Below are 21,849 nucleotides of genomic sequence, written 5' to 3' on the forward strand. Positions count from 1 at the left end.
AGCAAACTAGCATGGTCAAGAGTTTGAAAAAAGGATTGGCTGCCTGTAATGCAGAAGAAGAACAATATCCACTTTGATCTGATTAATTGGATCCACTATTTTTAAAGTATTTTTTTAAAAAACAATGCAGATTTCTATGAACTTCAGGCATGAACATTTGTATTACTTTTAAGCCCTAATTATTTAATCTGTAAATAAAAAATTACTGAGCATGGTCAAGAGTTTGAAAAAAGGATTGGCTGCCTGTAATGCAGAAGAAGAACAATATCCACTTTGATCTGATTAATTGGATCCACTATTTTTAAAGTATTTTTTTAAAAAACAATGCAGATTTCTATGAACTTCAGGCATGAACATTTGTATTACTTTTAAGCCCTAATTATTTAATCTGTAAATAAAAAATTACTGCTATAATTACATATTTTGCACCTGACAACAATGTCTTTGGTGCATGTGTATCAGCAAAGCAAAAGCAGCATGAAACTGGAGTACTGTTAGCAAGGCAGAGGGATGTAGAGTGTCACCTGAGTGCCCATTCAGTCTCACAAAGCAAAGCTGTCACAACAATGATTTAGCATCTGCTGCTTTCCCACCCAGAACCGTGTCTCCTCTGCTTGACACGCCCTCAGCTTTTCCTGATTATTTTTCTTTTCTGACAGTACTACACAGGAATTTGTGTGAGTATATACTTCTCTGTCTATATTTTTAATCTGGAATCCATTTGGAACTCTCGGTATTTCTGTTATTACCAGGGCAGGAATTTACTCTGAGAATTTACTCTGTTTGCAAGCACAGAACAGCAAAGTGGTGCCCCAAAACTCAACCAACCACACAATAATTACCTATTTCCACTTATTCTACCACACACATTTTTCTGTTGCCAATCTTTTTTTAAAAAAATCATACTGGTGAACAATCTAGAAATATGTTATTTGGCTTTGAATAAAACTTTCATCCTAAGTGGCACACCAGGTTCTGCTTTAAAAAACTTAATATACAGTACTGTTAGACTTCATTTAATGGCATGAAAACTTCCATGGATCACCTTCCATGCAAGATTTTTCATTAGCAAAGGATGATTTAAGTAATTTAAAACAGCATACTATGAATACAGACTATGTAATAGTCAGCTAGTGTGTTTACGTACCTCAGGAGTCAACTTTGCTATAGACGTGAAAAGCATGGACACAATCTTAAAAACAAAACAAACAAAACTCACTTAGTCTTGTGCTTACTCAGTTAAGTAACAAAAATAACCTCATTACACTTACTTGGTAAGATTTTCAATACATAGGTACAAGTCTCTGATACTTACATGTTCTGCAAGTCGATTATTGTAGCGACACAGACTGAAAATGAGGTTACAGGTTTGCCTGATGTTGATGCCATCACGGATATGTTGAAATAAAAAAGGAAAACCCTGCAACAAAAAAACAATCAGACACTAGAACACTGCCTACAATGACATATGTACAGAGACAGAGGCTTTTCTGGAGGCTTATACAGTCATTCTTAAATTACTTACCTTTCCTCCTGTCAAGGCTGCCATGTCATTTTGTGACAAAGTCAAGTGCCTAAAATACAAAAGAAAATTCTCTAATTCCTTTCTGAACTAACTTAGGTTAGAATCTACTTTGGTTTTCAGCAGCTCTTGCCTTTCTGAGCGAGACTGTTCCACTAGAAGAGCAATCAGGGCAATCATCTTCTCAAGTGCTGCAGGCCTATATTTCTCTTCTGCTAAAGAAAGGATATCTTCCTCTTCCTCCTCTTCCTCTCCTTCTTCCTCAGAAAGTACTTCAACCTGTGGCTGAAGGAAAAAAAAGATAACTTCAGTGTGGACATTTTCAGCCTTAATTCAAAGAGTCTTTTCCTACATCCTGTTCTTTTATACCACACAACTTAACTTGCATGAATCAAACCAGATAAATATCTAATCAATTGATTTTCACAGTGAAACATTCATTTCACATAAGCTAAATTGCATTTGCAAATGCAAAAGGTAAGCTGGCTGAAGATACAGTGGTTATTTGTGGAAAAACACATACATTTAATAATACTGTACATAATAATGTAAAATTGAATAATATTGTACAACAGGAGCGGGAAATCAATTCTTAATAGCATTACCATTAATAGCATGGTATGGGCAACTTAATTGCTTCTACTTGCTCTCTAGTTCCATACTAAACAGAAATTGCCAATTCAACACTTCTTTTATAAATTGAAAAAAATTGCTCGAGTGAAGCAATTTTAACTGAACAGCTGAAAGACACTTCAAAAGACACAGCACTAATGATCACATGTGTGCAGTAGGAAATACCAGTTCTTGTTCTACAAGATATTAAAACTTACATTTTCAGGTCCTTTTGTTCCCATGTAGAAATGGACCATGGTAGATATGGCTTGCAGTGACAGCAGGAACTGGCTCTGAAACACACAGGTATGGAATTACTTAACAACACACGCATATCCAGAACTCAGTTCCCCAAACTACAAGACTATACTCACTTCCTCTTCTCCCATTTTGGCAAATTCGTAAAGAAAGGCAAAATATTCTGTGAGATGTTTACTGTGAGGCTTAACACCATGTTCCATGATGGACAGGAGAGTCTTCACAAAGCGTGTGACACATGAGCGACTGCCAATGTCCTCCACAGGCCCATCCATGTCATCAGAACTGAAGGCAAAACCAAATCCAATTTAAGTATTTCACCCAACACATGGAGCATAAAATCACCCTGAACCAGGCCAAGAAAATAAATTCAGATAGATTTCCTGTTTTCTGTCCTGCTGTCACACTCGGGTCTCTCACACTTTCTCTGCTGCCAAGTATGGCCTAGATAACAACATGGCTGAACATGAGGGAGCATCAGTCACTTGGAATGTTGAAAGGGTCATAAAATTAGTGTTCTGAATCAAGATTTTACTCAGAAAAAGAGTTCTTAGAGAAACAGTATTAGGCGATCTCCTACTTAAGATCACCCTCAATTTGCAGGTCAGATTTCCTGAGATCCAAAAAATACTGTTGTTATAGCTCATACTACTGTGGAACTAAAGACTCTCCTAAACACATACACAGGATCCTGACAGGGCAGAAAACATGCACTTTCAACCTCATTTGTCTGATCAGAGTTGGATCTAACACTGAACAAAACAAGTCACAGTGTCTTTTAAAGGAAAGCTTCCAGAGAGAATTAAATTCTACTTTTTGTCATGAAAACTGTATCTGAATTTTGCTATGGCAGCACAGTTATTACAAACTCTGCCAGTTTCACTCTGGGAAATAAGTTATTATCATAATCACAAGCTTAACCCAAGAGATGAAAGAAAAAACACTTCCTTCTTTTCGTTATATACCAAAAAGAATTTAAGCATTTAATAAACAGAGGCAAAGTGACAGCTTTCTTGATAATAAGCAGAATCCAATAGGGTTTTTCCTACTTTTTGGCAAAAGCTGTAATTTAGTTACATGATATAAGACTAACCTCTCATCTCCAACCTCTTACTGGATGTACAAATTAAGATTTGCACCTATATGCCTCTGGATGCAATTCACAATAGGATTCTCATGTGCAGGTAATGTGATTTACACTTGCCGTGTACTACTGACAGAAAAAATAAAGACCACACTGCAAACGTACGCTCTAAGGGAACACATGTTTTGAGCAATGTCTCTTGCTTTTGCAGGCCCAATGGTATTTTAAAATAAATCAGAGCAGTTTGGGCAGAATCAAAGGACAATTAAAACAGCAATATTTCAAGTTTACATGAGTATTGTGAGTAACTCAGTAACGGAAGCAGTTGCAGCAATGTATGGAATAAATAGCAGTTTCCAGGTGTTTTATTTTACCAGTCTTCCATTCCTGGCTGGAGATAAAGGTGTGCATGCACTGGCCTCAGCCTCTGGATCACATGGATACACAAACGCTGGAACATCTGCAAATGGAGAAGTAAATGAACTCCACATGTTCATTCCTTTATAGAGATGTCAATATGTATTTCCTAAGCAAAGTCTATTCTGTCTCCAAATCCCACTTCCAGTTCTCTGGGATCCCAAGGTAAAGCTGAGATGGAGAGCCCACAGTCCATTTTTTCATGTACTGGCACATCACATTTTAACATAGTCAAACCTGTTTTTAATAAACACATCTCTCAGAGGAACCCTAAAAACAGTTTTTAATAAACTTCAGACTGCTGCTCATTAATAGAATTTTTTTAGTTCTACCTCTCTTATCTGAAACATTTCAGTATTTTTTTGCAATTTTTAAAAATTCTGCCTTAGGATTGTAAGAATTTATGTGAAAATTTTAAGGAAATTCCCTCCAGTAATTTTTAATTTGTGAAATATTCATGAGGATTAGAGCTGTGCCTCAGACCTGACAGTTTTCCCATGAAATATATTCCTTTACGGATGTGTTGCATACAGGAACTACACATGGGTCTATATGGAAATAACACTTTAATTGTCAGAAATCCAATTCAAGGATTCAGGTAAGATAAACTAAATGCTGAAGTTTCTACCTTACCAGCTTGCAAAGAAAGCATATTTATAACTGAAACTATTAATAATAATTGTATTTGTGAATGTCCAAATCCTGCTAATATAGTTGTTTTTTCAATTTTAAGTATTGCCAGAAAAGAGTATTAACAAACCTTTGCGGAACAATATTCTAAAATGAAATCTACCCATAGAAATCTAAAAGAGAAGTTTAAAATTGGAGCTTTGAGGAGTACTGAATGTACACAGTCTTTTTAATTTTCAGAATGCATATGTTAATGAATTATTGAACTAATTACGAAGAAAACATTCATAAAGACCATGAGTTGTAGAAACCTTAACTTGCATCTTTGTGACATCTGTGATCCTAACTGTACATTAGTACTACTAATATTAAAACTACATTAATATCAATGTTGTTTCAAACAACAACACTCCCATGGCCAAATATATTCCCTAAATGATATGCAAGAACGGAAAAGAATCAGACAATTACAGGTACTAAATACAACTTTCAGAGTCATGGTATGTGTGATCATAACTGCCCCTGTCAGCTCATGGGTGAAGCAGTCACCGAACCTGTAAAGGAACATTGTTTCTTACCTGCCTGACAATCTGATTGGGACACTTTATTAGAATCTGCATTGGCCACCAATCATCATCAGCCATACGATCCAAAAACCACTGCAGAAGATACATACTTGGTTAGTTTTGTTCCAAACTTGTCCTAGGCCAATCTTCTTTTTGCATGATATTAAAGTCTGAAGAGAAATCGATGTTACTATGATTAAGGAATAGTCAAGTTTTAATCCAAGGGAAATGGAAATGTCTTCTGTGCATGAAGGAACAGAGGAATAAAGACCAACAACAGTGAACATCAATATAAATTTATATCCAGCATCTTCTTATCCCCATTTTCTGCATGCCAATAGTCAATTAACTGGAAGAACACACTTATCCTGAAAAGTGATGTTGCAATATAAAAACAAGGCTTACAATAAAGCATGAGCTGAAGAATACTGTAGAATGGGGAAAGGCTTCAATGGTAGTTCCTGAATTAGATCTTGCGTGTAATTTAACACGTGGAAAAGCCTTACTGCCTCTAGAGACCCAAAATGTAAGAAATTAACAGAATGATTCAGTCAGACTCAGGTGAGTCTCCTGACTCCCAGAATTTTGTTTTAGTTGTATGAAAAGACAGTTTAAAATAAAGAATCCATTTTCTTCTTCCTTTTAATTGGACCTGAGCATTCTTTATTGTATTAAATGTATATACTCAAACTCCTTAGGACTAGACCAAAGAAAATGTATTTCCCCACTAATGTGATATAACAATTTATCAACCTAGAATTCATTTATGAAAGAACAATAAATTTAATTCCGTATTTGTAAGATCTAACGCAGGACACAATATGTGTTGAGTCTTTGTACACTTAAAAGTACCACAGAAAGTCTATCACAGACTTTTCAGAATCACAAAATTGCTTTCACCAACACCACAGTGAATTCTTTCTGTGTCTTTCTATTCTCTCGTATGATTTAATTTAAACACATCTTAATTACACAAATCACTATTAATAACCAATCAAAGAGTTTCTGACACTGTGTCTCTGTTATTCCAGTGACGAAATGATTTTGGCCTGTGGTCTCACCATAGGTTTCTGCAAGTAAAAGTTAAGTCATTCCCCAGAATCTGCAGTAATCAGAGCGGATGAATTGCATCTCATAATTCACAAATATATCAAACACAGTAGTTCATAATCCAAAATATTCCAGGGATACGAACCTCCAGGAAAGTTAAACAATATATAGAAAGTTGGTTTGTACTTTGCTGAGTTCCTAAGTCACTTACTTCACAAGCTGCCTGACTGTTATTAAACTGTTTTGTTAACAGTTCAATCCATTGAAGCATTGTAGGCTGTAAAAAGAAATACAAAAAAAATACTATAACTTAAAATCATCAATTTCAACTTCATTTCAACATTTCTAAATGGCTAGTTAGAACACCTCTTAGGAGATCTGTTCATCAAGTGCTTATTGTTTATAACTATATACTTAAATATAGCTATAAACAATAAACACTTGATGAACTAGTAACATGTTGCACCTACAGAAAAATTCCAGTACATCCGTTTTTATATAGACATTTTACTCCATTGTGCAGGGCTTGCTGGAAATGTGTTAAATGACTCTTGAAACATTAACTTTGCAGCATCTATGGTACTTATTACAGCTCAAATCACACTTTAAAAAGGAGAAGTACAGCTATTTCACTATATTCATGCAGCTACTTAATGAGAATTTACAAGTAAATAGAATACCTTTTCCTTTGAATGAATAAATGTCTCTAGTACAAAGGAAGTGCTTAACTGGAAAAAAAAAAATTGCACCATTAATTTTAAAATGCAACAATTCAAATGCAAACAAGGTCAAAGTGGAAATAAGATGATGTATTTTTGAAACTCTTACCTTTGCTGTCATCAGAGAAACTGCTTTTGGATCTGGTAGTGTGCTTGGGATGCTACTACACAACTGCCACATAAACCTAGAGTCAGTAATTTTATTTGTTAATTAAAATAAATAATGAAAATCTGCAAGAAGAAAAGAAGCATTAATATTACATTTTTAAAGAAAAAACTTACCCAAAATATGTATGTTCAAAAATGTTCTTGTCTTGAAGAAACTGCATGTTATCATGCCATATCCACTGAAGAAAAAATGCTAACATCAGATACAAGAAAGCAGTTTATTTCACTACATAAGCATGATTTTAGGAAGACTTAAATGCCAGCCATGGCTGAGAAAACACATGTTTTGCCTTATGAAAAATTCTTTCAGGAAATCTTTATTTTAAAGGATTAGCTCAAAGTTGGTTTATTCATACTATAGCTAATATTAGCTCTGCCTGCAGAACAGAGCTTCAAACATTCTCCTCTTTCTGTGAGGGGAATTAATTACTCTTAATTTTCAGAGTGAAATTTTCAGAACTGGTCCAACATGCCAAGAAAGAACAGCAGTTCTTCAACCACAGCTGAAGTTCTGACCCAAAGCCTGATAAGCTCTGTGAACTTTCAATAAATTCTGAGAGTGAGATTTGACTCTCCATTGTTAACAAGAAAAGGATTTCATGCCAGGTCCTTCTGTTCCCCTTTCCCAAGTGATGCTTGTAGTGTTTTCACATAAAAACAGTTTAAAAGTTTAGCTCTGATAACATTTATTAATATTTTTAAGACTGAGAAGGATGAAAAGCACAATCTGATTTGCTGGCTGGAGATGAAGAGTCCTTTTAAGTCAAGAATCTAAAATGTGGCAGGTGATAAAGCAATGCTTCCTGCCAGAGGTGAAGGTGATAAAAAGGGATATATCCCATATAAAGGACAGAGTGAGCAATCATCTAAAATTCACATACAGTGACAATTCTACAGAAAATTTCCTTCCTATCAAGGAAGACAGCACCAGGACTGTCATCTTAGTGATTTAAAGTGTTTTGCTTTATGTTTACTCAGATTTCTGATGTGTTTAGGATTTCCTAGAGTGTTTTAAAATCTGTGTTAAAACAAATCAACTTGTACCTCCAGCAATTCTGATGACACATCAAATTTGTAGTCTTTGCCATTTTCCTCCTCTGGCTCCATCCGCTTATAAAACAGCATATAAGCACTGTGTGTCTTGGAGAAAAAAACAGCTCTATCATTTTTGCTTTGAGAGATAAATCATCAAATCAGAAATATAATCACAGAACAAGTGTTTGGAAGAGAAATACCTTTTCAAATGAGAAGTCCATAAACTTATCAGTAACAGAATCGTAAGTTTTTGTCTGTCAAGAAGAAAGTAATTAAATCAGTTATAGGAAATCATCAATCCAAGTACAACTTGAGAACATTTGAGTGTTTTTTAAGTTATAATTCTGTGTAAGACAATTCAGACTGATGTCACAGCCAGTGCTACAAGGCACAGACAAAGATCAAAAAAACCCTGTTTTCCCAGACTAGGCAGAAGCTTCAAGCAATTATTCCTTTCATTCATGGTCTGAGCAAAGCAGCCATCCAAGTGAAGGATTCCTGAATTAGCTGCATACTCACTTTTTTATAATTAAATAAATAGTATGATAAAAAACAAAGTCAAGAAATGCCTCTTCTTTGGAGAGACACTTCGCTAATTCAGGTCATTAGTAATACCTATATTACACATCTGACACCTGCTTTTAAAAGCACAGAGAAATACCTGGTTTGTAGCAGGTATTGAAACAGTTCAACATGACAAAAATTAAAGTCGCGACTTACAGTCATTTCTCCTCCAAAACATTCTGAGGCAAGCTGGGCAGAATCAAAGGGTTTTACTTCAGCATCATTGAATAGGTACCTGTAAAACAGGAAACTTTGAAACAACTGCTGCTTGTCTCTAAGGGCAAATAAAGCATAACCAGCCCTTCAAATTGCAGCATTAATTTCTAGGTCTTGTTTGAACCACAGCAAATGAAAAGCTGATCCCCAAAGTGACTTCCTTTCAGTAAAATCAGAAGGTGGTACACTGCTGAGGACTCCCACTGAAGCAGGGATGAGGTCAGGAGTTGGGACTGTTTCAAAAATGAGAACAGGAATAGAGGAAATTTTGTCTCCTATTCCAGGGCCTCATCTGTGAAACACATATGACATCCAGACACGACAGGCAGATGGTGTTCCCTGCTTTCATGTTACCTAGAAAGACCCTCCTCCTTTCCATGTCCATGTCTCTTCCCTTCCCCAAATCCACATTCACAAATGTAGCTGGATCCTCATCAAAGGTAACACACAGATTTTATGAAGGACAATCTATGAAATCTTACTGTTCTTTTGTACTGAAACAGAATAAAATCTAGTCATTGCTGGTGCTGTCAGGAAGCAAGCCCTGGCGGGGATGTGCGGCCAGCACAACAAACATTCTCCTGTGTCCAAGGCAGCCACAACTATCACAGCCAGGCACACTGATTTGTATGCTAATTAATATACTTACACCTCTCAAATTCCAATGTCCTGTGCTTTGGAGAGGAACCTACAGCCTCTCTCCTCTACATGACTATGTCTAACAAGGTCAACAAGCTTTAGTTGTGTTAAAATAAGGAAATATAAAGTGTTGTTTTGCATAGCTCACCATTTGTTGTTTTTGTAAGCATGGGGATTGACTATATCCCTGATAAAACTGTAGTAATGTCCCCCATCTGCTGTCCCTGTGTGAACTGTTACACCAATCAGATCATACTCATAACTCTCAGTTTCCTTCAAATATCCACCATCTTCCTTAAAACCTGAAACAATTTAACACAAGATTTAATCAGTTATTTCCTAAACACCCGAACTTCAACATTAGCAACAAACTATATGTAACTATTTGCAATTTTTCTCATACTTCTTGAATAAATCTAAGACAAATTCAAACTGAACAGTATATGAAACCAAAAATAAATTATGAGGCATGTACCTTCTTTCCTGTCATTTTTTCCCATGAGGAAATCTTCAGTGTAAGGTGTCATATCCAAACGTAAAGGGAATGAAAAATGTGTATTGACCTTCTCCTTCATCATAGTCACCATATTAAATGTGTATCGCATGGTGTTGAAGCTTAAGATACGAGGTAGTTTCTTAAAACATGCCCTGAAGGATCAGAGATAACCATGACTTCCAGAAGTTTAGGAGGGGGAATTGTATTTCGCAAAGATTTTAAACATAAAACCGGAGATCTGGTGCTATGTCACAAACATATAATTCATCTCTCATAATGCTCTAGAGCAGAGCAGACTAACTGGCAGCAGAAAGGTCAAATTTAGCCCATTGAGCAATTCCATTTAGGCTATCACTGCACCTTGGAAGAAACATCAAACCTACTCATATGGCATGAATGATACTTTTCTAAAATGGTATTGTAAAATGAGTCATGAACAAATTTAACAGTGCAAATCCCTCCATTGAAGGCAGTTTGAATCTTTTAAAAGACAAATTTCAAGGCAGACCGTCTCTTGTGTTAAATCTCACAAACTCTGCAATAAGAATTCTCAAGTTACTCTTTCACCCATGTCATTTAAACAACTATGAGGTTTTCTAACTCTGGAAAGGAAATGTTAGTTGCAATATAAAGACGACATAAAAACTGAATTTGGCTTTCTCTTTTAACAGACTTTTTAAAAGTCTCAATTTTAGTTACGAAATTTGGGGTTATGTATGAAACCTAAGCAGTTATTTTGCATAATGAGTAACCCAAGTACTGAACAACTTGTGAAAGAACCTAAGATTTTAAAAATAGTTATGTTCTGATTTGCACAGGGACCACATCATCAGTATGAACTGAATGAAACAGCAGTCCTGGTTCATCCAAAGGATTACTCTTATTCTAACAGGAATTTCAATCATTTACTAGCAAGACACATTAGGAATGTTTATTTCTCTCCAACCATACCTTTTTTCTGCCCGTACTTTCTTCCCACAATGAGAACATGTGTACATATTGTCACCTTCCAAAGTATCTTTAATAGTTACTTCATCAAGAGACTCCTATATATAATAACAAAAAAAGAGTTTATATTTATCTTGGATATTTATAGCTTGTGCATACAGGCCCTGCTTTACAGAACTCTCAGTCTTACAGAGTCTGACAGAAAAAATGGTTCCTAACTCATACAAAAAATTAAGGAACCAACTAATGAAAATGGTACTCAATACTCCAAGCTGTCTCAAAGAATTTACTTGAAATTCAAATTCTAAGTGTGGAGATTAATGGGTGCTTAAAAAGCTTGAAAATGTAGAATTATGCTGGTGTAAGCTTTATATTAACTTAATAAGCAACAGTACTTGTACATGTAAAAATCTTTTGACATTTAAAATTCTTATAGAAAAATGGCCATAGCATGTTTAAAACAGAGAAGCAGGTAGCGATTACTGACTAACAGTCTTTAGTCAATGCCAAATGGCCCTAGCTGATGGGAGGCTGCATTGAGAAGATGAAACCAAATTACCTCATTAAGATCAACCTAGGAACACACCAAAACCAGAGTGCAGATCCAGAAAGCATTAACATATTCAACAGTGTGTGGCACAGTGTTTGCTGCTTGGCTGCAGCCATTTATAACTGTGATCTATGAGGCACATCTCAGCCTGGCATTACTTACATAAATATTCTTCATATCTGCCACCTGGCATCTGACTGTATAGAACTCCTCGGCAGTCTGACTTACATGCTCACAGTCCTAAATCACAGCAATGAAAGGGAAACGCAATAAAATAGCAGTTTTGAGAAGCTAGAAAAAAAATCGCCTTTAAAAGCTAAGGAGAAAGAAGGAACACACTTACCAAAGAAACAACATTGTTTGTGATAACACCTCCAAACAAACTTTTCACTGTATTTTTCTGTGAATGAATTAATAAATTCTGTCAAGGAAATTTGAGCAAATACATAACTTTGCAAGCTTCCTTTTGCTCCCTCTTAATAACTCACCAGTTCTGGAGACATTTCTTCTATTTTTGTTATTAGGTCAGTGAAGAACTCAGTCATATCTTTCTGTTCTCCAGTGTTCAGTGGCTGCTTATCCATGGTGTAGGTTTTACAGAAAGGCCTTGGATTGTAGGCCTTACACTCACTCTCCTTTAGGTAAAAGATACCAAACAAAACCAAATCAACACAGATTCTTGTAATTTGAAGTTACACAGATATACTGCACATACATGTATGAATCTCTGTTTAAAAAAGGACATATCTTTACATACAATATGCTTATTAGGCAACAATTTCTTAAACGTTGCTGATGAAATACCAAGTAGTTTTTAACTGATGATCATTTTTATTATATCCATTATTAAAATATTAGTAAAATGGAATTAAGTAATATTGAGTAAATACTTTAAAGGAATCATTAACATAAACTATCTTGGCTGAAGATGTGACATGCAGTTGCTGCACATCTGCTCAGATACAAAATAAAATACGAGGAACATAAGCTTGAAATTATGTATTTCTGGACATTAATGACTTAAATCTTGACAAATCATTCAGACTCTACATTATCATCCAGTTTTCAACTGGATGTGTTTAGACAGAAAAATTTGCAGTATAAAGCAATTCTTTAGAATACTTCCCTATTCCACTACCTTACACACTGGGAATGCAGAACTTATTTACAGCAGAAGGAACTTTGTTGCAAACAATACATACTTATCATTTTCTTTTAAGGATGTGTGGCAAGACACCACTTCCTGTAAATACTGCCTTTTTTGGAATAAAGTCTTTGGATGATTTTATGCTCCTATATTATTTTCTGCTTATGTTAATACCTAGATTGAATTTTTTCTATGATTCATGGCAGGCATCACATGGCAAAATTCCTTTCCCCTACTGGTCTTCAAAATGGTTATGAATTTCTTAGACCAAAGACAGCATCAAGGCACTCAGCTCTCCTCAGTTTTCAGAATTGTTTCACTATTTTACCAGCAGTGAACATCTGTGAACTGCCTCATTTTTGTTTGGATCTGGAATATCAAAAATATTAGTTGCTTTTCAATGCTTTACCTCACAAATGGCGATGGAAGGCTGTTGCAAGGGTACTTGGCAGTGGTTATCTTCAGTTAGGCCTAGAGAGATTGCTCAAAGCAACCATTTTGCCCAATTATTACAATTCAGCTACTAAGAGTCCTATGCTGCCTCCCCAGCACTGGTAGAATTCAATACTGTTGATTCACCTTAACTACACACTAAGTATCTCTAAAATATTTTTAATCCACACAAAAGAACTGTCCTATGTGGTCATTTCTGCAGGGACAGTTTCTATTCACCATATACAAAGGCCAAGATGGCACTCACAGAATCACAGAATTTTAGGGGTTGGAATGGACCTTACAGATCATCTAGTCCCAATCCCCACTGCCATCTTCCCACCAAACCAGTATGCTCAAGGCCTCATCCAGCCTGGCTCTGAACACCGCCAGGGCTGGGGCAGCCACAGCCTCCCTGGGCAACCTGTGCCAGTGTCTCACCACCCTCACAGGAAAAAATGTTTTTCTAATATCCAACCTAAACTTCCCCTCCTTCAATTTGAACCCATTACCCCTTGTCCTATCACTGCAGTTCCTAACAAAAAGCCCTTCTCTGGCTCTCCTGTAGCCCCCTTCAGATACTGAAAAGTTGCTATGAGGTCTCCACGCAGTCTTCTCTTCTCCAGGCTGAATAGCCTCAACTTCCTCAGCCTGTCTGCATAGGGGAGATGTTCCAGTCCTCTTAGCAACTTCGTGGCCTCCTCTGGACTTGCTCCAACAGTTCCATGTCCTCCTTATGTGGAGGACACCAGAACTGCAAGCAGTATTCCTGGTGGGGTCTCATGAGAGCAGAGTAGAGGGGAGAATTATCTCTTTTGACCTGCTGCCACACTCATTTTGATGCAGTCCAGGATTTGATTTGCTTTCTGGGCTGCAAGCACACACTGCTGGCTTATGGGGAGCTTCTCATCAGAACTGTCCCAAATTCCTACCTGGAGAGCTCCTGTAACAGTCAGTCAAATCCTTCCTTGGAAAAATAGTCTTAAATTGGTCTGCTGTCAACTACAGCTTTCTTGCCTTTCCCACCCCACCCAAAAATAGGACAGATTATAAAATAACCCTTGTCACACCTACCATTAAGTATGTAAACATTTTCTGGAGTTCTAGTAGAGTGGTCTTGTGTTTCATATCTTCTGAATACTGAAAAAAATTAATAAAAGAAGTCTTTATGTCTTTGCCTCTAACTTTCCCAAAACAGACATCAAAAAGGTATACCAATCCAATTTTTAAATAAAAAAATCCCACCACTTTATTATGGACAATTAAGAAAAATAATTGTGTACAAGAACACAGCCTACTGTTTTATACCTGTATTTTTTATATTTATTTTACCTCTTCTTTGGCACATCAACATTAAACCTAAGACTAGCAATTTACAAAACCAGAAAATGACAAGGTCACTGCCAGTTAGGGTGTTTCACATATTATATATGCCCTGATGACATCTGGGACCAAAATGAAGCTTTCACTTTTACAATAAATAGCTAAAAGCAATGGCATTGTGTTTCTGGAAGTTAACCAATGCATAATAATTTACAGGACCTGCTGTACCTCAGGTGGCATGAGACACATGTTCTGGGACTTGATAAATCTTTAAGAATGACATTTGTTCCAACAAAGTGACAAATTAAGAGTTAAGAAACAACAGACAATTCACATAAAATGACACCTGAATCAACCTAGTTGATAGCAACAGAAATGTGAGTTTGAGAACATATTTCATTTCAATGCCACCTTAAGAACGTGCTGCATTACATATTTAAGAAAAAAAACCCTTCACTTTAGACATCAGCAAAAGAATCTAACTGACCAAAAAGCAAACTAAACCCTGAAGAAATATTCTTTATCAAGATAAGTCCTAGAAGTGAGTCTATTTTATCAGCATTTGCACTGATTCCAATTTTAAACTTCTCTCCAACCCTAACACAAACCTTTGCAGTGAAGATTGCTTGTCTGGCCTCTGGGATCATGTACAGTTGTTGAATTGTGGAGGCCAAGTAGCACGTTGCTCCAAGATTAGTTAAACCCACAAATCTACATTCAGCACGAACATCATCATGCGGCCAATAATCCCATTTGTAAGGTGCATGGGAAGCTGTGAAAAACATGAATCAGACAGGGAGGGAAAAAAATCAACTCCAAATGAAATTTACAAAAATATAAATGCAAATAAAAGCTTTATCCTTACGCTAATAAAATGCATCCTGGTTATGCACTGTACTATATATTCCATATCATTTGATCTGCAGAGGCAACCAGACGACACAAGCACTAAATCAGAGACACCAATCCAGTGTCCAAAGAAATTCAATGTAGTCCATCTCCCTTGGTGTGCAAGAAGCTGGCTGCAAAAGCCTGCAATGTCTCCAGCTTTGCTTTTCATTCCTAAAGATATCATTCTTCAAAAATGCAGTGTCCCACAAATAATTCAGTAACTCTATTGAAGCATATGGTCCAGTAAAGAGAAAAAAAATTCCACAAAAGTAGTCAGGATTTATTTTACAATCTATAAAGGCCATGTGGGCTCAAGATTTAGAAGCTTAAATCCTTAATTATCACTAAGGATCCTTCTCAATTCATACTAGCAGATAGACATTCAGGAAACTATTCAGCAGATCCTCTGATCAGATTCTCGTATCTTCAGAGACCAGACCCGCAGGATGTACTGTTGCACAACAAATAATAATTGCAATCTTCATTTTGGCATTGGGATCAAAACAGCTACTAGCCCTGAAGCTTTAAATAGGGAAGGAAAGAGTTTTAATTCTCATGTTTCAACAAATCTCAGTAAGATGACCTCAGGTTACCTGGGAACATTGGACTGGTCAACCAGTTGAAATAAAGCTCTCCATCTTTAACCACCTAAAGAAGGTAATTAACATGGCAGAATAACATAAAATTCCCTCCCTTAACTGAAATCCTTAAATTACAACATCTTAAATCATCCTTTCTGATGTAAGGACCACATCTATCACTCTGCTTACAACTTACAAGCTGTAATTGCAAAGCAATCAGTTGACTTCTTTATAGTTCATGAGAACAGTTGGGAGTATCTCCACCTCCTTCAATCTGACAAAGAGCATTCAGAAATCTGACAAGGACTTTCTCAGGAAGATCCTGTTTTCTCCACCCCGAGATTTTTTAAGTGACTGTCCTTATTTGCATAATAAATGTTTTCCTTCTTCCATATGGATCTTAACTAGAAAGGTAAATGTGAGGCTCATTTATGTCTATCTTCTTTATTCCTCACTGTTGTTATAGAAACCAGCCTGTTCTCAGGAAGAGATCGAGAAACTTGAAACCAAACCTGCAATATTCACATTCTATTATAAGCAAGATAAAACTGATTTAATCTTCAAATGACCATGAATTTCTCGATATTCTACCTCATGATGATGCTTCTGCTCCAAATAACATCAGACACTACCTTAGACTTCCTAGAATGCAAACCAGCTGCTCTTGTTTCCCTCCTTTGAACTGAATGGTTTTATTAGTCTTTAATGAAAATGAGACTCCAAAACACTGCAAGAAATTTCATGAACAACCGAGGGTACCTAAATCCACTCTCTGCAGTAAGATCACAGCCTGCATGAACTCCTAGCCCTCCCTGTCAAAAAAAATGTTAAAACCAAAGACAGGATGAAAATTTGTAATATTGCCCTTAACGTTTCTCCTGAGAAGAATGGAGTGACAGGCTTGAGACTAAGATTTTTTTAAGACTAGTAAGACTAGAGAGAGTAGCAAAGTGGAAAATTCTGGTTTTAAGAATCTGTGGATAACATCAAACCTTTAAACAAATGAGGTATCACAAGTCCTGTGTCGGCTGCACATCAGAAAGAGACAATGGCACTCTGCCAGTTGTTGTAAAATTAACATCCATGCAATTGAGATATACTGGATATGGAGCAGGAGTACAGAGCAGATGGCTCTGGAGAACTCAGGAAGGAGCAAGCAATCTACAGAGGAGTATTTAGAGAAAGTAACAACTGTGGTAAATGTTACAGGGAACTTCAGCACTGAGGAATCACTGGGATTGAGAAAGAGGAAAATACTAACTGTAAAAAATGAATGATTGCACCTGGAGAGATACACCAAACAGAAATATCCAATATTTTAACAAAAAATACTCTTCATAATATTTCCCCTGAACACAGGAAACTTTGGAAGGCCTCAGGCATATGAGAACAGAACACAAAATATTATTTCTCCTTTGCTTCCCAAATTGTAAGGCACTAAATCAATTCCATAGATTATAATAAATTACAGATCCTCAGGTTACAGGAATTTCAACTGGGCATGTGAAAGGAAATCTAGCAAGCTAAAAATGCATAATGAGAATTTGCAAATCAAAGATAAAATATTAACTAACTTCATTTTTCTTGTAATTTACATATTATGCATACAAACTGTGGCTCCAAAATGCAGGAAGCATGAAAGCCAAGAGGCACAGCAAAACTGTATTAGCTCTGTATGCAGACATCTAGGGACTGACTGAAGTCACCTACATTAGAGACTCTGAAAAAAAATGACAGTGCTATTTACAGCCAATACACCTACCTCAGGGTGGTTTATATACTTGGGTTTATGCATAAAGTGGCTGTGTTTCTTCAGATTACAAAGGTACAACAGATTAAATCCAGCACAAGTCAAAGAATATGTAAAAATCCACTCTTAACAGTGTTATCCATGTGTGGTGTCATTTACCAAGACCATATACTTTAAATAACCCATATTTAAGAACAGTATACAGAAAGTACACATGGCATTAAACCCACTCATTTTTTAGGTGAGCAAAAGATGCCAAAACCTGCCCTGTGACACTGCCCTAAGTGATGGTGTGTAAGTTGTGGAGCTATAAGGTGGAATTCCAAGAGTAGTGTAGTGGCCTCAAAAGACTCACAAGCTAAGACTAAAGGTTCTTACACTGCATATGTTGTGCCATAACCCAGTTGTGGAGCAGCCTGTAGTTTTCCACGGAGCCCTTAACCATTTCTACCAACAAGTCATAAGCAGCAGCCCTTGAAGAATGGGACTTGCATTTTGGCTGTTGTCTGTCTTTCAGACTTGGCAGCAAGAACAGAAGATTGAAGATGTCTCTCAGAAACTCCTGAAAAACAGTTAAATCAGCACATTTAGCAGTTTGAACATATTCTTAAAAAGTCAGTCATGTGTTAACAATCTTCTAGAAACTTTCTAGACCTCTATCATACAGAACTCTGACTCATATTTAAGTTCTGAATGGCAAATCTCAACAACTTACCTTATTCTACATGAAGTGCACTGCAGCCACATTATAGCCGAAAGAGAAACATGTCCATTGAAAATAGTAACAAATTATGTCACATTCAGGACTGACAATTTAATTTGACAAAACAGACGTGTTTCAGTAACTTTCAGACCAGTTTCTCCTAGTGAAAGACAGCACATAACCTTAATCCCTACTTGAGTTTTAGGCATCACTAATTAATCTTATTACACACACTAAATTATGTACCTTGAGCACTTCAAGTGTATTTTGTATTGTCTCATGTTTGGAGTACTAACTGAACTATAAAATGCACAAAGCACAGCAGTGCCAAGTCAGGTTGCTGATCTATTATTATCTTTACCATCCCAGGTAATACACTACAAAAATGATAGATATGTCTAAACTTCAGTACCTTCTTCCTACGTAGATAATTTAATTCAAATAAAATTAAGACAACAGTAAAATATTAAAACGATAACAAAAAAAGGACTGAATTCTTCCCCCATTTGCAGAGCACAAGCTACCAATCCAGTTATACTTTATGTATATATATTGTATTTCATTATACACATATATATGCACACACAGAGCATATATATACCAATCCAATTACATTTGATTCTACATTTCCACAATTACATAAAAAATTCTTCCTGAATTCCCCCATTTAGGCATATTCAGTTAAAAAGCCTTTTAATGTTATAAAGGCAGGCTCTCTGTAAAATCTAACCAAATTATAAACGTATCAAAAAATGGCCTTCTGCAGAGTACACAGCAGAATCATCACAAAAAACCTTGTTCCAGTGTGCAGGGAAATTCCTACAGTCTTAATACAAAATCTTATTACCAGGTTCTTATGCCTAGAGCTGAGTAATATGGAGAGATCTCCCTGGCAATATAGTTAGACAAGGTTCTTCAACATTTATCCGGACTTTGGAGGAAGAAAATGCATAAAATTAAAAATAAATATAGGTATCTGGGTTTTTGGTAGTTAGCCTGTATCAGAGTAGTGCTTGGGGGGCAGCAACCTGATTCTGTTTCACTTCTAACTCTACCTGGCAGGTGTAGATGCTGACAGCTCAACAACAGAACAGCTGTATCTACTAAGTGGCATTTTATATTGTGCTTTCAGCTGCTTGAAGTGCTGTGATGCAGCCTTTGCAAACAGGTGTTTTAACACACCAACCACCTTAAGGTGTCCCAGCCTAGACATGCATAAACTCAGAGATCTGGATCTATCTTTTTCTGATTAGCATCATCAATTCTGTGCTTGTGCTGACTGTATGTTTGAGGGTAGGGAAGTCAGTGCTATAGATGATTTTGCACAGAGGCTAAATGCAAACCTCTCATCTTGTTAAAAATCTCTTTACCACCTCTTTAGCACCAAATTGGCCTTAAAATATACCTCTCTAGTGAAAGTGTGCTAGCCAGTACATGCTAAAAATGTCCACTTAGTCTAGGGTAAGGTAGGCTGTGATTACCTATAAAAGGCACAAAATGTGACCTTTAAAGTTTGACGGTATTTGATCAACAATTATTTTGTTTACCTAGTAAGAAGCGGAACCTGTAGGGAATTAAAACACAGCAGAACATCAGAATCCTCTGGGCAAGTCTAAACTCTCTTCAGTATTTCCCAGTGTGTTTTCCTAGATAATTTTTCACTTGCCTTGTCTCAGAGGGAAGCAATGCGGTTTCACAATCCTGTTCTATTGCGTAGAACACAAAAATTCTTGACTAATGCGCTTCATAATGAGGAGTTAGTAACTGTTCTTAATAGTACACAGAATTAAAAAATAAATACTAGATGATGACTTAGTCTCAGAAAATGCACCAAGTCCCTGTCTCTCAGCAAAGCCAAATCCTATTTGAGAAGTTTGCTGTGGATTCAATCTGTTCATATTCATTGCTGATTTTTCAAATCCAGTTTCTGGCCTCCCAGTGATATTCCACATACATACAAAGGACTTTAGGATTCTGTGTAGTATCCCTCCTCTCTACTTAAGTTTCCCTTTTGTTTTCTTCTTAAACTTTTCATATATCCAAGCTACATAAATCTGATCTTTGCATACCTCTACACTTAATTTCTACATCCTCCTCCACACTGCACTCTCTGAACTGAATTCTTACTCAAATTTAATCTGCAAGCTTTCCATACTTAAAATACACTTATTCCAGGAGCATTACATAGCAGCAGTCTTTTAAAATGCTGTCAGCAATGTCACCTTATGTCATGCAGTTCACAATGTGGACTGTATTAAAACTTTGGGACAGTCAAATTACCTTCAGGGACATTTTATGGTAACAGAGTAAACAGGCAGGATACAAACAACATAACTGGATACTGAGGCCTACTTTTCTGGTGACACCTCACTGAAGGCCCAGAAACTCAACATAATCTACAGAAAAAACACACCACTTGAAATCAGTTTTTACACCAACTTTTACAGCAAAATAGTGACAAAGTAGAATTATTTTAGCTCCTCACCCTGCCTCACCACTCTCCCATCCTACAAGCACAGGTGGAACCTACCATGCTTGCACTGGGTGTCTGCTGCTGTAGAGCTTTAATGTTACTTAAATTCTAAAGATAATAGAAGAAAACAAAGAAAACTACTAGGATGTAAGAAAGCTATCTTGAAATTAAATAAAGTTAGTAGGTGGTACTTTTTAATAAAGCAATGATATGTGTTTTTATCTATCATCCTAAGGCTAGAAACATAATTTTCATGTATTGAGTCCTGTAAACAAAATGTTGCAAAAAAGGGAACATGAAGAGTGTGTAATAAGAAGACATGATGCCATTTTGAACTCTTCACAGTCTTTCAGTGTCCTTCTTACCTGTCCTTCCCGAGAAAATTTAAAGGGTGGTTTGTGCTTAATAACACTTGTTGCAAGACGAAGCAGACCCGTAAGCCCATCATCTTCTATGTTGCCATCCTGATGGTCCAGGATTTCTCTGCTATATATACATATAGAGAGAAGAAATATTACAATTCTGCCCCACTAACAATAAAATTAATGTAAATTACATTTTAAAAACAACGTTAGCAAACCTCACCTCCGAATGCAGTCAGCAAGATGTCTTGCTAGTGCATCTAAATCAAGCAGTGTTGTCTGATTAAAAAGAAAGAAAATGGAATGTAAATGGCAAATAATTATGTACTTCATGAATTACAGTTTATACACCTAGTCTGAACCTATGGTTATGCTTTTGGATGAAATTTTGTGATTGCACACAGAAAAACAGGGATAATTAAAACTCATTTTCAAACACACTCTAAGGAAGTTTTCTAACCTGTGCTAAGTGGGTGCTAACTGAACTTTCTTCGCCTTTCAGCTTTAGTCAAATTCTTGATTAGCTCCTCCTTGGACTGCACTGCAATTATCAACAGTGCATCTCACAGATAATTACAATCTTCCCACGTCTGTGACCTCAATTAAGTTCGCCTTCTTTGTGCATTATAACAATTTGCCTTTCTTGACTCTACAGGGTCACTACCTGAAGCTTCCTTTGGCCGAGAGCTACTAAATACACATCAGAGTAGGGA

The 21,849-nt window shown here is 36.5% G+C and overlaps 1 protein-coding gene across 1 annotated transcript in view; it reads right to left on the bottom strand.

Annotated features, from left to right (window-relative positions):
- The window catches only part of USP34 (ubiquitin specific peptidase 34), a gene marked incomplete at its 5' end in the record, with an annotated part of 93,713 nt that overhangs the window by 15,253 nt on the left and 56,611 nt on the right, over positions 1 to 21,849 (bottom strand). Inside the window, 28 exon segments of the mRNA XM_009079820.1 lie at positions 1 to 7; positions 9 to 43; positions 1,148 to 1,192; positions 1,316 to 1,420; positions 1,526 to 1,574; positions 1,656 to 1,807; positions 2,353 to 2,427; positions 2,509 to 2,677; positions 3,851 to 3,936; positions 5,102 to 5,182; positions 6,351 to 6,416; positions 6,820 to 6,867; positions 6,968 to 7,043; positions 7,141 to 7,205; positions 8,071 to 8,166; positions 8,262 to 8,315; positions 8,782 to 8,860; positions 9,629 to 9,782; positions 9,956 to 10,128; positions 10,928 to 11,022; positions 11,637 to 11,714; positions 11,818 to 11,874; positions 11,963 to 12,109; positions 14,128 to 14,193; positions 14,985 to 15,148; positions 17,977 to 18,160; positions 21,140 to 21,260; positions 21,360 to 21,415. The exon segment at positions 1 to 7 is cut by the window's left edge and continues 57 nt beyond it. Coding sequence (XP_009078068.1) covers positions 1 to 7; positions 9 to 43; positions 1,148 to 1,192; positions 1,316 to 1,420; positions 1,526 to 1,574; positions 1,656 to 1,807; positions 2,353 to 2,427; positions 2,509 to 2,677; positions 3,851 to 3,936; positions 5,102 to 5,182; positions 6,351 to 6,416; positions 6,820 to 6,867; positions 6,968 to 7,043; positions 7,141 to 7,205; positions 8,071 to 8,166; positions 8,262 to 8,315; positions 8,782 to 8,860; positions 9,629 to 9,782; positions 9,956 to 10,128; positions 10,928 to 11,022; positions 11,637 to 11,714; positions 11,818 to 11,874; positions 11,963 to 12,109; positions 14,128 to 14,193; positions 14,985 to 15,148; positions 17,977 to 18,160; positions 21,140 to 21,260; positions 21,360 to 21,415 — 2,583 coding nt within the window.

This window comes from Acanthisitta chloris, unplaced genomic scaffold (assembly GCF_000695815.1).
Source record: "Acanthisitta chloris isolate BGI_N310 unplaced genomic scaffold, ASM69581v1 scaffold18378, whole genome shotgun sequence".
In the NCBI taxonomy this organism is placed as follows: Eukaryota; Metazoa; Chordata; class Aves; order Passeriformes; family Acanthisittidae; genus Acanthisitta; species Acanthisitta chloris.